This window comes from Neolamprologus brichardi, chromosome 7 (assembly GCF_056152115.1).
Source record: "Neolamprologus brichardi isolate AB-2024 chromosome 7, ASM5615211v1, whole genome shotgun sequence".
NCBI lineage: Eukaryota > Metazoa > Chordata > Actinopteri > Cichliformes > Cichlidae > Neolamprologus > Neolamprologus brichardi.
The window spans coordinates 38,188,706-38,206,588 of NC_142110.1; the positions used below are offsets into that span (position 1 = coordinate 38,188,706).

General features: G+C 40.3%; 1 protein-coding gene across 4 annotated transcripts in view; it reads right to left on the bottom strand.

Moving 5' to 3' along the window:
- Positions 1–17,883, bottom strand: part of rxraa (retinoid X receptor, alpha a) — a 109,179-nt gene that overhangs the window by 68,918 nt on the left and 22,378 nt on the right. For all 4 annotated transcript variants that reach the window (XM_006795612.3, XM_006795610.3, XM_006795611.3 and 1 more), the window contains exon 2: positions 10,198–10,311. In XM_006795612.3, coding sequence (XP_006795675.1) covers positions 10,198–10,311 — 114 coding nt within the window. The remainder of the gene's footprint in view (positions 1–10,197; positions 10,312–17,883) is intronic.

The window sequence follows — 17,883 nt, forward strand, 5'->3', positions numbered from 1 at the left end:
AGACATGATCTCCCTGATGTTGATTTTAGACTATGATCCTTTTCTAAATTTAAATTTTTTTAAATTTATTTTTTACTAACAGAACTTGCCAATGATCATATTTAAATAATGTAACATATTTTAAAGTTAGATATTAACCCTCATTTCACAGAACCCTGCACTTACTTTTAAAAGTAACGTATGTGAAATCTGTTTTGGTGAAAGTACAGAACATGTCAGAAATCTTTTTGTAAACAAGACAGTATAAGTAAAAAAGAGTATACATCTACAGGTTGCATAAGCTTTTGTGACAAATATTAGGTCATATTCTGGGAAATACAAGATCAATAACACAGTTTCACAACACTGAGAGCAGGTCAAAGTTAACCTCTCATACTTTCTTCAGATAATATCAATATCTTAAGTCATAATTCATGCAGTGAGATAACAAAGTGCTGTAAAACTGTTAAATACACTTTTTAGCATGCTGCTCAGAGAATAGGGTTGTGCTCATTATGTAACCTGCAGGACTGCTGTGGTTAGGCATTAATTTTTGCACTCCCACATACTAATTGTGTTGCGTTCAAAAATAACCATTATGTGGACAGGTAGTCAGAAGCAAAAATGCTTGAATAACAGCAAAACAAAACCGGTGATAATAGACCTGTTTGTTTTTCCATGAGCTCTAAATGCTCTTTTAACCCTTGTGACCTCTGGCAAGGCAGATGGAGGCCAGAAAGCACAGCAAGCTGTTGTTGTATTAAACATGATGATGTCTATAGACACTGTCCTCTAAGTATACTTCAGCTCACATTCAGCACATCTCCAAGTTTATGCTGGTGTATGCATCCACGCGCACACCAGCATAAAAATTACACTCTGTGTGCAGCTTTTCTGTGTCTCTCTCTTTTGATACATGTGTTTTTGACACTCAATAGTCTGTTTGGTTGTCTTGTTTCGATTTGCGCGTCGTGCCACTGAGCAAAGTCTGAATAATGGAACTGGCGGCGCGCTGGTGTCGGATGAGACAGTGCCACCACAAAACTAGCCCGGCTGTTGTGTAATCACCAGGCTCACACACACGTGCCCCGTCTGTGTATCACAATACATGGAACAGATGGCGGGGAGGGTGTTAAATAAACACAAATACACGCTCATTATCAGCTTGGGTTACAGGCAGCTGCTGCCGCTCATTTTGCCTTTGACATAGATGTCCTATAAAATCGCATCCCGATGAACACTTCACATAGAAGGGTGAAAACCAAATCACAGCATGGCAACCAAACAAGTCATTTCGGATGCGGCGGGGTATTGAGAGTGGACGGTTGGGGTTAAATAATGTGAGGGCTCAGCTCGTTCTGATCACTCCCCTGAATGGTACACGCTAAATCTAAAATGAAATTTGCCACAGCTGGCAAAGAGATGAAAGGAACACAACATTGTAAGTACAATAGATACAGTACATCAGCACATCAATGCAGGTGTACATGCACATTTGAGTCCAGAGACATAAATACAAGCACACAAAGACACCCATAGCTATACAGCGACTGATCCTGGAAAAAGCAAAGCATTAGGCCTGCAGTGCTTTTCTTTCTGGCACTAAGCTCTTGTTTTGATGCTGAGGAGCTCTTAACTTGACCAGCATTAATAGATGGGCACTAAATGCCCCATGTCTTCTAGATTATTTCATAATACCTAGCGCAAAACTGTTGTGTAAATGATTAACTCCTTCTTACTTCAGCCATGAGAGGATAAGATGTGATATGACACCCGTGACACATATTAAGTGTCAGAAAAGGAGAAAAACAAAACAGCAGAACTTACAATGATTTCCTTAATATCCCTTGTCTTGTTTTGACTATCCACCCAAGCCTCACCTCCCTATGCCCCTAAAAAACACAAAACAATATTACAGAGAAGACTGGACCGGTGACTGTTTCCAATTTCTGTTTAATGAATGACCTCATTCTTTTCTCCACTACTCTAAATCAAACACAGGCACCTATGAGCACGTGGCACTTGTTTTGGATCTGCTGCATTTTTTAAACAGGGCACATTTTAATTTATCTCATTGTGCTGCTTTAGCTTGCCCCTTTCAATCTCCCCACATGTTTGTGAACTTGTTATAGTGATTCATAAAGGTCTGGTTAACTGAACCGCGCAGCAAAACCATCTGATAAATAACATCCGATGGTGTGTCAATGCTAAACCATCAAGTTTCAACCCTCACTCTGCAATCTTTCACCGACTCTGCCACCAGCTCTTAATATGACTCTTCCTTTGCCCGTCCTCTGTATAAAGTCATGCCACCACTGGTGCACAACTACACCAGTCAATTAGCTCAATGTCAGTGACTGTAATGGACTTTTGGACGCAATGCCCCCATGGCGTTTGGTGCGCTCTTTCCCCACTGTCCCTACTCCATCACAGTCACATTGACTGACCCGTCTGCACGGGCAGACACCAAAGGTCAACTTTCTGCAACAATGCCCCAGGTCTGCCCAGCACTCAGAGCCCAAAGACAGTGGGTAAGAATATGGCTGTTAATTCAATTTATGGCATTTTAGGTGCACAAAGTCCACCAGCTTGCTTGTTGAGCCATCAACAACAATGATTGAGTAATCTGGCCAAAGTGTTTGAGTGTTTACAACATGCACGATTATGTTCCTGCTCTTCTAGTCTCTGCTGAGTACATAACTGAGGGATGGAACTGGGATGTTAATTGTAATAATCTAGCTTTAATACTTTGATTTTGCTTATAATCAAACCAATTACCATGGTCTTCATGAGACGTCATTTCAGTTGTTGTTCTGTTTGTTTGGCAAAACAGGGGCTAAAGCTTTAGTGCTGCTAAAGCCAGTTCCTAGAGGGCCACCAGCTTCTCAGACCAACACCATGTCCCAACAAGACATTTCCATTAGGCACTGCATTACCATCACTCTGTCAATTGCTTTCTCCATGCACCTCAGGAAGTGGCTCTCTGTGGAGAAAGCACGGAGGATTGCAAACACTTCTCCCTCCACCTTTCACATCCCAGCATGTGCTGGCCTGCATTAGCACACTCGGATGGGCCTGTTGCTGTGCAGTGGGGACATGTGACATTGAGATATCAGAGTTCTGCCACCCTGCCTCCACCCACCATCCTCATACACACACATACAAACAGACATTTTTTTACAGACCTCTCTGGCCTTTCGTTCTCTAACCTACACCCATCAGTTCTTGTTTTGCCCTTTGCAGGAGTCCAAGGGCGGAGCCTGCACGAGGTGAGGTGGCAAGTGATACATTTTTGACCTTCCACTTCATGAGATCGGCTTCATTGACATTCGGATACAAGTGCTCGTTTCCACTGCCTCTCCCTTCCCCCACCACCAAGCCAGCTATAATGCCAAGCATGTCAAATCACTTTAGCATCAAAATACCAACAGTCATCTCCCCCGTCCTCTCTCTCCTGCTAACTCCTTACCCCTCGCTTTCTCTCCCCCAACAACCCTGACTGTCCATTTCCCTTTCTCTCCCCTCTGTTTATCCTCCTCTGGGGGTGGAGGGGGGACGCACACAGTGGGATGATCTGTCGCTGCCACTGCCTTTCCAAAATCCCATTGACAAGGACAGAAGCAACTGACCATAGTGAGCAGAGGAATGGCTAGAACTGCCCCTGACAACACTGAGCCCCAAGTGCACTCTGAAAGGACACCTGAGCTCCCTCACCACCTCATTGACAAACAGGCCAGTGAACAAACAAGAAGTGAATAAGTCTGCTGTAACATTATGCTGGATCTCATTTTTGTTTATGATGGAGATGTTTGTAATAGACAAAACTAACAAAATGAGAATGTCTACCTCCACAAAGTCAAACTCTACATTAAAACTGCAAAGATACATTACAGGTTATTAAACGCTTCTGCATTCTTGTTACTTTCAATCATGACTTAAGCCATGTTGGATGTTGCAAGCGAAGGATAGCAACAGGGAAAGCATGGCCCAGAGAAAAAATAAGACTTTTGACCTCTTCCTTCTGTCTGGCCTCATCCAAATATCTTAGGTTCATCCAGATGCTAAATGGTAGCTTTCAAGATTCTTCATCATCTTAGAAAACAGAGAAAAGACAAAACAGGCGCCACAACAGATGGTATTCCTCAAAATCATGTCTTTTCACTCTCATTGTTTATTATGGTAATCTATCAAACATGGCTTTTTTCCACTGGGAGTAAATATTTTTTGTCCATTGTACTTGCATGATTTATCCAAGCCTGTAACATATTATTCTGCACATAAAGAACACAACACAACACTCACTGATTTTTTTGAAGAGTATAGTACAGTAAATAATGGCTAAGAGTCCTTTTGTAAATGACACATGCAATTTTCTTGTATCTTGGTGCTCTGATGTTTGTGCATGGTTAGATGAGGCCAGTGCCCCTCAACACTTAGTCAGCCTGTCTAATATAAACAGGGCACTTTGGATCACCCTCAAGGATCCAGAAAAGCTGCACTGCAGGCTGATTCAGATGTTTCTATCAGCTAGCCATAGCAGGGATACAATCAGGAGTGAGATATCTGGGTCAAGATGCACGCATTCATTTATATTCATGCCATTGGTTAATTTGCCCATATATTCCAGAAGAAACCGACGTGCTTGGCTGTCATTAACATACTGTTCTGTGCTAGGCAACGTGGGGCCTCAAGAATGAGAACTTGCTTATTCATGTTTAATTGAAGTTAATAAAAAATGCAGGGTTTCTTTTTTTTTCCTCCATTTTTTTCATGCAGATGCAAAGCCTCACATACTGTACTGTTACTCTCACTCAAGGGGTCAAAATAAATTCCAAGGACAGCTGGCAGGATGAAGTTTCACCTCATTTACGTAAACTGTCTCTGAGAGAATATATTATCTATAGTCTAAATATAATGCAGCAGTAAAAAAAAAAAAAAAAAAAAAAAAACACACACAAAAAATAACAAGTGCTTTCCGCTCAACTCCTCACTGTTTTTAAATAAGGGGAGGGGGGGGGAGGGGGGAGACAATGGATAAATTTGTATTCCACTGTAAGATTAATTAGGCATTCAATTATTCTGTACCCCTGATAATTTACATTTAAATGCTGCTTCCAGTGCACAACCAAGATTTAAATTTAAACTCAGAGCCTTTGAGAATCTGAGCTCAGGTAATTATTCAAGTTCAACTCCCAGTCCTCAACTCCAGCACCCATATTTCCACTGTGGAGATGATAATGACCGCACCACAGCGACGATATGACAACTCCTGTCCATCCCCCATGTCCACGGCTGCCCATTCTTTTCACTCTCCAATGGGTCTGAGCTGTAACAATGAGATAGCATTTCACTCTGATGGTGCTGCTCTGGGATTAAGGGCTCAGAGAGTTATCAAAGGCTTAGTCACTCTGATTTCTAGTGACCCACCGAGGATGGCTGCGGATGGCATTCAGTACCAGCACAGAGACCTCCACCTCTGCAGATGCATCCTAGCTGCTGTGGCAGCTGGCCACCAGGGGCCATGTCACTTTAGGGAATTCCATGTGACCAGATGGACAGTTATTAAGGGTATTTAGTGAATCCTCCTTAGATAAAAGGACTAGCTGAGAGATTATTAGAGAGCAATACAAAAAGAACATGAAGGGCAAATGTGAGGACACACACACAAAAACCTCCTGTCACAAAAATCAATACATAAATATCAATTATGGTGGAACTGATGGCTCAACTAATTAAGGTGTTAATCGTGGGAATTAAATTTAACACCAGAATCTATTTAGCTATCTGGGGAATTTTAGTTTCTTTATATTTTAGTCTTAACATTGTGAAATTTTTCGCTGTACACCAATTGCATTTCATCCACACACATGCACACACACACACACACACACGCGCGCGCACACACACACACACACAAACTCAAACATCTAATTAACTCCAAAGTTTGGCAGTTCTTATCGTAGTGAGGACAAACACCAGTGCTCTGGCTATAATTAACCACATACAACTAAAACACGCAGAAATTAACTGGGCTTAGCATGAGATGAGTTGTGATTCTTTGAATTTGTGTATTAAAAATACAAAAATAACTTGTCTGTCCCGATGAATGGGGTTCAGGACCCATAAACTGCAGCTTAGTTGCTTCTAGCCCTGTTGGCTTCTGACCTAGCAGGAAGCAGCCGGGGACAGCACTGACTCCAGCCAGCCAATTAGAGAGCAGGGAGCACGAAGCACACTGAGGCTAACGAGCTCCCTCCCTATGACCCTCCTCACCTCTTCAGGACCCCACGATGGGAAATATGAGGAGCCGGGAACCACTTTAACTAGACATTAACCCCACTTCCCCACCCCAACCGCTACTCTAAAACCCTGCTGTGTGACCACAAGGTCCACAAACACATGCTGCCTCTCTCCAGAGGCCCACCACATGGAGTATTTCTGCAGAACTAATTCTAAAAAGCAACACACAGAAAAAACAATGAGCAAGTAAACACATATTTCTTGCATGGAGATGGAGCTGTGTCACTAGCCCTACAGTTTACGCTGGGCTGGTTCTAAGTGGAGGGATAATGAAGCCTCTTTCCATGTAGTCAGAATAGAAAATGGGTTCCAAATGAATTGGCAGGATTTGTGAGGCAGTGAGATAATTCTGAGGCACTGTAATGAAACAGGGCTGCATTAAACACTAATGTTGCTTGGTATTATGTGTAATTGTTACTTATTAAAACATAATCAATAGAGAGTTAGAAATCACAAGACAACAATACACCTGGAGGGTTAATCTCTGCAGGTAGTGCCGGATACTCAGATTGAGTTTCTGCTGCATCAGTCACATCCAGAACTAATGAAATAACAAGAGAGGGAGCCAGTCGTGATCATCTATGTCCAACATCCCCACCCCCTTTTCTCTCCAGGCAGAATTGGTCCTGTCATTTGGACCCTCCAAACACGGACCATATGCGAGTTCAGCCCTGGCAATCAGACTGCATTGTGGAACAGGCAGCTGAGTTCATCAGGAAAAAATTAGCCCGCCGCTCTACAGGCCTCGCTCCCATTGGCCAGTCACGAGGCCTGCTCCGTTTGAGGGCACCCCAGACATTCCTGCGGATAATCTTTTCCATTCCTCTGCTCAGCTTGGTGAGGACAGACCAAATCACAGCACAAGGCTTGCATTGTGAAGGCCTTTTTCAAAAAGCTCTGTTTTCAATGCTGTCTCTCTTTTACACTCGCTCACCTCATGCACCACATTTCCAAAATAGAAAAAAAGAAATCCCATCATGACTTCTTCTTCTCATTAAAAAGCAACAGAAAAAAAAAAGTGAAAAGAGGCCCTAAATGATTTGCCTTTTTTCTAACATTATCCTGTGGAAAAGTGAGGTCTTGAATACTACATTTCTCACGGTCCCTTTCCAGTAAAAGTTTGTTTTTGAAAAGCCCAAACAATGTAAAACCACTGAAACCAGAGCCGAGCCACATCAGTGTGCTGCCCGGAGTTCAGCAGATCACTGCTGAATACAGCTCCCCCGGGCGAGGCTCGCAAGCCTTCCCAGAAACCTGCTGCTTGGTCACCCCTACACGCCTCACGCCTACCACAGCAACTTGTCATTGTGGCTATAGTTGGGCAGCTGGAACATCATGATTGGAGGACAATCACACAATCTAGGGGCACTGGTGAATTTATAGAAACATATTCCATAATTAGACCCACAGATTATTACAGAGTCTATAAACTTAGACTCCAGAGCGGCTAGCCACCCCTCTGCTGCTATGACTTAACAGTTAGGTAACTTTCTCTAGAGGTATCCAGTGCTCTTGGCTGCTTAACACACCACCGATTTACTTTAACAACTCATGCGAGAATAGCAACAAGAAAAGAAACTTCACTCCCCTAACTCCTCCTCTCTTCTCTATTTGCCCCTGAGTCTGACACAGACAAAATAATCTAATGTTACTTGTAACCTGGTGTCCTACCAGTCTTAAAATAGCCACAACACAAAGACGTAAAACCTTTAACATACTTCAGTGAGACTACACAACTTATCCAGATGGTCCCAATTGTTCAGAAAACACATCCACCCTCACTATTAAACTCTGACAGTAAAATATGTTGCAATCAATCAAGACAACTCTGCAAAATACACAAAGATGGGGGCGAGGTTGGTAGAATAACTGTGCACCTCATCGTGCTGAAACTTGTCCATATGAAAGTATTTGCCTGTGAAAGAGAGGGTAGTGGGTTCTCATTTTCTCCCCCCTTCACAGAGCAGGAAGAGAAAAGAAGACAGTTAAGATTTACTATTGATTTTGAAAAAAATATAAAAACCAATAATATTTTAAATAAATACACAAACTATGGTTAAAAAACAAAACAAGATGAAGACTCCCTCTGTGAACACTTGGCAAGTGAATTTTTGGATATAAAATACCATCTCTTCAAGATTCTACTTTAATAGTTAGCAGTGTAAAATTTTGCAAGAATTCACCTATAATTTATTCAATACTGCCAACACTGTGCAGTCACAGTGACCTTGACCTTTAACCACCAAATTCAAACCCGTTTACCTTTTAGCACATGGTGTACGTTTATGCCAGATGTAATGAAATTCTCTCCATGGCGTTCATGGTTTGCACAAGAGTGTGACAGACATGAGGTGACAGTGACCTTGACGGCTTATGAGGAAAATCTAAGCATTCCCTCAAGAGTTAAAGTGACTGTTTGTTCTAAATTGCATGGCATCATTTAAGAAATACAATAATATGAGAATAGTATGCAGATGGACAACAAAACCCACAAAGCTTAGGTCACAATTTGCACAAGCATTGAGGTATAAATCTTGTATACAACATGAACAGTATTATTCCATTCAAAATTTCCCATCTTTTGAGCTCTTTCAGTTTTTCAAGGATAACAATGTGTCTCATTTACTGCAGCAAGACAAAGAAATGAATAAAATTAGTGTAATCTTATTATTAAATTTGATTGCATCTTTTTTTCTTTTGGCTCACTGTCAGATATAATAAGATGATTTAAAATGTGGAAAGTCCTAAAGGCAATTTTGATGCAGACTTGAAAGAAACATGCATGGATACTATCTTTGGTTATCACGCACAGATTGTACAACAAGACTGATCAGATTTTGTTGTTAAGCAAAACTTATGATTCAAAGCCTTGAACTTTTTGTTTCGAATTGTATTGGTAATCCTTAAAAAGGAAAAAAAAACCACAAATTTACTGATTATAGAACTATTTGAGTTTTTGGACATGAGGTGTTTTCCCTAGCTTTGAAAACGCATCAACTGTGCTCGAATGTTTAATAAGATTTACTCGTTATTTTTTAAATCCAATATACCACCTCAATAAATGAATTCCTCAGATGCATCTGAGAGCACTTAAAAAAGGGGGAAAAATCAAACAAAAAAGGAAAGAATTATGATTAATTTACAGTTCAGTGCAAAATGAAACAAAATAATCAAAACTCAGAGCTAATTTGTTTCTAAAAGGAAACAGATTTCTTTCAGAAAATGTTTGTATTCTCCAACAACAGAAGGCTAAAAAAAATATGAAGGTTTTTGCTTAGGAAAATTGTTTCAGAACTAATAAAAAAAAAAATTAGATTTAGATTTTAGAATGCTTCTACTTTGTGCAGAAGAATCAAACCGATGTTCTCAGAGGTTGTTTGTTTTTTATAGTGTATGTAAGTGACTTTGTCCTAGCACACAAGTCATGCTCTCATCACAAGGCAGGCAGCTCAGCTGGTAACAGCACTGATAATGCTGAATGAGGGAGCCTCAGGGATGGAATGATAAATGTATCAGCATTAACCACATGTTCTGCACAGTTTGGATCCCTATTCATTAGCCACATACCAGACAGTTCAGTTCAGAATACCCACTGATGTCAGCCTCTGCTTGTCTGAGAGGGCCAACTGAGATGGTGGGAGGAAGGGGGCCGTTCTCAGAGCACCTCTGTTAACTTGTCCATCATTGGGGCTCCACATGCAAAGACACCATTAATCATAAAAACCAGACGGAACACTGCCTCCTGAAAGGGTCCCCGAGCCACACCTCAAACCAGAGGTTGTGAGGCGTATACATGTATGTGCATCAGGTTTGGAGATGACTTCTTACCTGTTAGATTGCACAGTGTATTCCCTCATATTTTTCCCAAGATCAAACAAAAGAACAAAGAAACCAAGAAGTTTATCAAGTTGGTGTTACCTGAGGATAGACGGCGGTCATGGAGGGGGCACACACCGCTAAAACAGGAACAAGCGTCACCAGAGCGACCTCGCTGCATCGGAGGAGCTAGAGAGCACTGGGGCTTCAAGAACCCTGTAATGAAAGAAATACGGAGAAATTAAACACAAAGGACAGGAGGAATATGGAGAAGATGATAAAGCAGATTAAACTTTGACATTAAAGTGATTGAGTCACCATCAGAACGAGCATACCGCTCAAAATGTATAGCTTTGTAATCAGGTGTACATCACCCTAAACACCTCTCTTGTGGCACAGAGCCAGCTCACTGCCCATGAGTTTTGTATGTCTGTATCCAGCCTTGAAGGCTCCACAGAGTGGACAGAACCTGCAGAGCGCTGGCTAGGGTTGGTTTGTGGAAAGGCAAAAGGCTTTTGGGCACAGCACTAAGGTTAGCAGCTCTGTGTGGTCAAAATACCAGAGTAAGTTGGGGTGCCTGAAGGGGATGGGAGAGGCCGTCATACTGTCTGTCTCAGGGGTCGCAGTGGTCATTTTCAATAGGGAAGCCATTATCTGACACAATAAGGCAACTGAGGAGGCTGTATCCCCTCCAGGCAAGTGCTCGCAAGTCACTGACATCATCCAGCAAAGAAAAGATCAACAAACAAATCTAGATTGTTCAAAACAGCAATGTTTGGAGAAATCTGTCCTGAATTATAGAACCCTAATACTATCCCAAAGTCCTCAATTTGATGAACTTAAAACAAAATAGAGAAGAATACAAGAGGTTCATGATAGAGCTTAAAGAACTACAAATCTATTAATATCAAATTACAAAAACGTCCCAGACTGAGTAGCACTAACCTTTATGATTGATGATGATACCATTTTTTATTATTTCTTATAAATGGACTGAAAGTGGAATATGAGTGGTATTTTGCTTCACCTACAACGCAGCCAAAAGGAAAACCTGTGTGTGCAGAGAAGCAGTCGCTCCATCTTTATTGACAGGGTAGCTCAAGCAGATCTTATTGGCATTAGAGGACCTCTGCAAATCCAAACTTTATTCACTCCCTAGGAGGACTTTTGGATTTTCTGCAAACATCAAGAGCAGCAAGCGGAAGAGCCCTCCCCATCGCTGTTGTCTGAGCCCAATAAAGCTCCTTTATTACCACCATGAAAAACATGTCACTCCAGATGAGCTCAGAGAATGACATTTAAAACAGGCAAAGAGATATTGAATTAGTTCCCCATGATAAGCTGTCTGAGATGCTGATATTTATTTTTCATGCTTTTAAGGGTGTACCACGTGGAAGTGCATGTGCAATCATATAGACATGTGAGCAGGTGGGGCTTTCTTATTCGACACATTCATTAGTATTACAGATGATTCAGGGACTGGCAAGATAATTCAAGTTTGGATCAGTCAGAGCAAAGAAACAGACTGAGGTCACCTTGAATATCACAAATTAAATAAAACAGGCAAAGAGGAACACATGCAACTAAAATAAAGCCTGTTTATTCTCGTGTCACGCATATCACTTATATCACTGTTTAATGAGCATCATATTATTATTGTCATCAGATGTTGGAAAATGTCATCTTAAAATAACAGCAAAGAGTCCCGAGCCCCGCTTTATGGGAACCATGAAGATTACAGGCATCTTGGATGAGCATCAATCAAATGTTTGCGATTCAGAAAACAATACCCTAACAGACTCTGTGTGTGTGTCTGTGTGAGTAAGTTCTGATTTGTAAGTGCGCTGTCAATTTAATGGGATTAGTTCAAACCATAATGCAATTAAATCTTTTACTCTTAGCTTGGAAGCCAAGTATGAGTTAAGATCATTTCAATATGATATACCAGATTATAGTTTTGTGCAAGCCATCTCATCACCACTCTAACACAGTGACTCAAATCACTTTTATGGCCTTATTAATTACAGATAAGAATATTCTATTGTAGACTATGAAATAAATTAACATGGCTTTTCTTTTCTTTCCAAGCTGAATAGAAGGACATCAAAATGAATCAACCACACCATTTTTTAACCAAACATACACACAAGAGTAGTTCTTCAGAAGGAACTGTGTCAGTACTCATGGAGAAGGAGAAGAAGGGTGCAAGAGAGAGGGAGGGAGTGAATCTTGGAACACAATAGTTCTGCCATACTCAACCATATTTTTCCCATCTTTGCCAAATAAAGTTCTTCAAAAACACGACACACTCCTGGTTGAAGAAAGGGGCTGGAGGCCAAAGAGTGACACATGGTATAGTGCTTCGAGTAATGTCACTAAACATTAAGGCATTTCCATATGAGCCCTACCTCCCAGTCAAGTTGCACTTTTCCAAAGTCAGGAGTAAACTAAGGAGACAGCAACACCCACCTCCCACAAAAAAAAAAGCCTTACTCTGAAAGCAATCCACTGGAATAATGTTCCCACGGGGAAAAGTAATGTTAAAGCAATCTGAAATTTCACTACAGAATAAGGACGAGGTAAAGACAAAAGAGAGACAAATTTGTTTGAAGCTGAAAATGATCTCAACACCTCAATGTGTATTGTAAAAACACCTACCTTATATCAAAAAATGGTTAAAAAAAAAAGAAAGAAAGAAAGAAAGAAGAAAAACCAAGTTGGTTACGTTGCTACTGATAAACAACTTGAGTTTAAATCTCAAAAAACATAATTAAAAGGAATGAATCATCAAATGTTTAGTTGGCAGCTATAAAAATACTTCAAGAATGATACATTTGACAGGAATCCGTCTTTTTTTTTTTCCTGTTGGCTCGATAAATCATTTTGAGTGAAGGGCTTTACATTTTAAACCTTGAAGGACTTGATGAAAGTGTACGACATGTATGTGCAGGTTCCGGACCTGCTGTCGTAAAAGGTAAGGTTGGTACATGTCTCGTCATTAAATCTTCTCCAGCACTGCATCATTATGCCTTAGTTCATATACTCAAGCAGGATCTTGATTACTAAAGTGTTTGATCTTGCACTTCACTTCTAAGCGGCAAGGATCTCATTGGCTTTAATAACTGCATGATCCAATTTTCCAGGGACAAGCTCAAAACCTTCCTTTAACAGCCAATTGGCATTATCCTTTCCAGCCATCATGGGGGATCAGGGCAATGTAAACACGCTGGGAGTTTCCTCATTAAAGACAGCCTGCTAATGAAATCCCATCTAGCATTTACAACCTTGTGCTAATGAAGGCAAGCCTTTGAGATGTTCTGCTAATGAAAGAAGGGCTTTTTATTGATATAAAGCTAATAAAAGAAAGGCTTAATGACAAGGTTCTAATGAAACAAAGGTGTGTAAATGTGGCGTTATAACAAAACCCACTGATAAGGTGAAATCTGCAGCATTTTTATTTAAGCACATTTTTTATTTACTGCAGATAAACCAACGACTAGGTCTCCAGAATTTACAAGACCTCACAAACAGGGGCCTGTTGAAGAAAATGCATTCAAGCATTTATGAGTTTAAGGGTTCCTAGCTGAATTCTCCTGAAGAGTAAGGATTGTTCATGTCCTACAGTATGTTGCCAGAGTGAACAAGCCCAAGGTCAAAGTTCATTGGCCCGCTAATGCATCTCCAAGGTGCAATAAAAAAGCCCTTCCTTTATGGGACTTCAGGGGCTAAGATCCTGATAGAGTGCTTGGAAGGATGGGACAGCGGGGGCCATCAACCGTTACTGTTACCATCATGACTGGCACCTTCGGCTGGAGGAGGCCTCAAACCTCCATGCATAGAAGAAGGAGATTTCAACTGTTCAATTGTGTTTGCCGACATGTACTTGAGATATGTATTTTACTGAATTCTCTGTGTATAAAATAGCATACAATTACATTGATATGCTGTTCCAAGTGTCCTCCTGTTTTTTTTTTTTTGTCTTACATCAGTTTATTGATTTTTATTTTTATTTTTTACAAAAGCAATACCAGCAGAAGCCCCACCTTAAGCTAAATTTTTTTTCTGTGCTTATGATATAAATGTCGTTTTTTTAATCTATTAATTAATCATGAAATTAATTGGCCCATTCTTATGTTAGCACTATGTCAGAGGTTACTGTAACACACTGTTTACATTTTAAATGACACACATCAAGCGTAGCTATTTACTTTCATCTGATTTCCATCATCCACCTACATCACCTCCTTATGCCTGTAGTTACCATTCAATAAAAAAAATCCTGTGTACAGATGCAAATCTTTTTTTTTTTTTCCATCTGTTTAGATATATAAGATACAGGATCCATCCACTGATAATCAAACATTTCTTGAGTGAAGCATTCCTCTCAGAAATGACAGGAATGCTGCCCTTATTTGTTGATCATCAGCATGGAAAGCGGCCTGCCTGTCCCTGCGTGTATTTGCTTCATCAGCAAACTGTCTTCCCTCCCACTAGGTGAAATCTATTTTGAAGAAAGAAGCCGTACAAAAAACATGTCATTAAACTTGCATTTATCTCAGCCAGAGCAAAGTCTGGGCAGATCTATTACGACAACAAAGCCAAAAAAAAAAAAAAAAAATCAATGATCTCTAGAAGCCACACCTAGTTGCTGATAATAGCATGATGCTTGTTCAAAAAATAGCTATGACATATTTTACAAACTTGGAAATAATGCACTTGTTGTTTTTACATGCCTCTCTGTATTGATTACACGCCCTCATTCAGTTTCAGAAACACTACCTCTGGGCTAAAATTTCACCTCAGCTTCAACCACGTTAGACAGGTGTTAAACTTTCCACATTCGTGAGTATGCAAGCGCCCATTTGGGTCCAAGTGGGTAAATTTTAGTGAATGCAGGCTTCTGAGCAGACCTCTGTCTAACCTTTACCGTCTGGTGACTGAACAGGCACTATACATGCACCTTTTTAGCAGGACCTCAAGTGGACTTGGGGAGAAAAAACATATAAGAGGAATTCCTACTTCCCTGGAATATAATCCCCCTGTTAGTGAAACCTCAGGGGTCCCTGAGTATCCAAACCAGACAGAGGTCAGTGGAAGACCTTATCACACACTTGTAGGATTTGCAGGCCTCTGCTATGCATTTGATTTCTAGCCTAAAACAATAAGTTCCTTTTATCAGTGCTGATTTGGCTTATAAGCAGAGAAACTGAAATCTAAATCAAAAATTTGCAGATTCTGTAGGTTAATGGCTTGCTCTTCCTTCCGATTATGAGGCTTATTTTAGTCACAATGAACGGTTAAGGCAAAATCTGCTGACACAGACCTGTGAAGACCTTGGCAGGAAGACATAATTTTCAGGTTCAGCCACAACAAGCCTAGATTATTTGTAGCAAAACTACCTTTGGAATGAAGTTTATTAATCATAACTGAAAAACAACAACAACAACAAAGAAAAGAAAAAACTGTGACTAAAATCTGCAACACCCTTTTTTTTTTTTTACTTTTAAGTTGTGAGTCACAAAACCAACTGTTGCTGAGGTCTGGACTGGCAATAAAAAAGTTAACTGGACAGCTTTATTGAATGACTTATTAAGCGACTGTGTTTTGTGAGACCTAAACTGAGGTGCTTTTGAAATGAACAAGAGCACCTTTCTGTAACGGTTCTTAAAAAAAAAAAAAACATTCCTTCCTACTTTGTCTGAAACTGAGTCTGCACTTTCACACAGTCAGGATAATGAAGCTGCCCTGGTGTCACATTCGAAGCTGCAAAGCCTCTATAGAAAAGGTAGAATTGACATGAATGACCTTTTTTAAAACAGTAACATTAGGGCTGTTATTGAGAAGTCTGTCTGTCTACAACCTATAGCCTTTTTCTAGTTTTGATAACTTTTTTTCTCTAAAAACTATTGACGGAAAAAACTTTCACTTAATCAATAGAGAAAGGTAAAATATACAGGTAATTGCATTAGTTGGTGTTGGATTGTTAAGCAACAAAACCAAAAGCAATAACTGACATATTTATTTTTCCTTTCATTTATACATAATTTGGGTACAAGTAATCAAACCCACCACCTCCATCAATACAAGCTGTTGGATTGATTGTTGTTCTCAATATATGCCATACTTTCCTTCCACAAACTTTAATGTTCTGACACAAGTGTTGTGTGACAATTCAACGCAAATGACAGATGGAAGTGTTTAGGCATAGCCTCCATTTCACCTGACCACTCAGTAGGGTTTCTAACCAGTTACCACCAGTCCAACAGCTGCTGGTTGCCAGTACATTTGCAGAGGAGTGTGCACTACAATCTACACCACCTTGATGGCTCTTAAATGTGTTGGACTAGAACACTTTTGCTTTTTTACTTCCATATCGACCTTATAATCACAAGGCATGACATTTGCTAGTCATGCTGATAAGAATGTGCATCACTGTCTGTACATAACTCTCAACCAGAGCTCAACGCAACAAGCAGCAACTCTGCTTTATGTTTCTTTACTTGTTGAGTTGAATTCTGCAGGAATAAAGTTTGCAGAAAGCCCCAAAATAAAAGCCATGCATTGTGTGCCAATATATTTATAGAATGACTCAAACTTAACTGACAGCTTCCAACAGGCAGGCATGTGCCATTTTCTTTTTCTTTTCTTTCTTTCTCTTATTTTTGCATAAAACATCCCAAAGCAGTAGTGTTCAGCAGAGAGGACACAAATGCAGCAGTTCATGATCACATCTAAGAGTTCTAGGTTTCACTTAGTGTGATGTGATGAAGCCAGTAGAAGGCCTCTGATGAGCAGACAGACAGAGGCAGGAAGAAAAGCTAAAAGAGTGTGGTAAATGAGGTTAGAGAGGAAGAAAAAAAAAAAAAGGGGGGGGGGGGGGGGTTCAAAGGCTACTTGTGTACGTCAGAACCTTTCTCCAGGGCAAATAGGGGAACAAGGGCCTCACTGCTGCCCAGCAGCCAGAGTAGCTCCTTGGGCAAACGACTCTAATCAAATTTGTGTGATTGGACTCAAAAAAAGCTGTAAGGGTAAAAGAGGCTCCTTTCACGCAGGAAGGACACAAGGAAGCATTTAAAAATCTACTATCCCTCTGCTGATCTTTACAGTAGCCGTTCACATGACGGACTATCTGCCCACACCAGCAGCCCTTGGCAAAGCACACACTGGCCCTTTCTCAGCTGTGAAATATTAGCACCAGAAAGGGAAAGATAAAACTTTGTTTTATGTGCTTCTTCTAATGGATCATGGGTGAAAATTAAGGCCATACTTTGCAGTATTCACCCTGCTCTGCACGGCTTCAGTGTAGCATCAAAAGTGCTATTTTTAGCTATGATTAATAGTTGCAATTGGACACGGTTCTGGCCTAAGTTCAGGGCCTCGATTTTATTTTTCCTTATCATAGTTGACATTTTAGAGTGATCAAAGAAAATTATGTTAGAAAGTAATGTAAAAAAAAGAAGATGTCGTGAGGCATCGCGTTGTGGATTGCATCTAAGGTTTATCATTGAGGCCAACAAATACTATTCTTCAAGTTTAATTTGGACAAGTAAATGTGTGTATCAAGGCACACTGGTACAAATGTGGTTTAACCTCCTAGGACCTGGCGTCCACATATGTGGACATCACATTTTGGGTTATTTAGACCAAAATACTCAATTTTGCTCTACAAGGGCCTGATATCCACTTACGAGGACATTATACTGCTATTGTTCTATCAAAAAATGTAAACAAATATCCTCATATGTGGCTCTTATTTTTCTTAAAAACAAAAATAAGGTAAAAAAAATA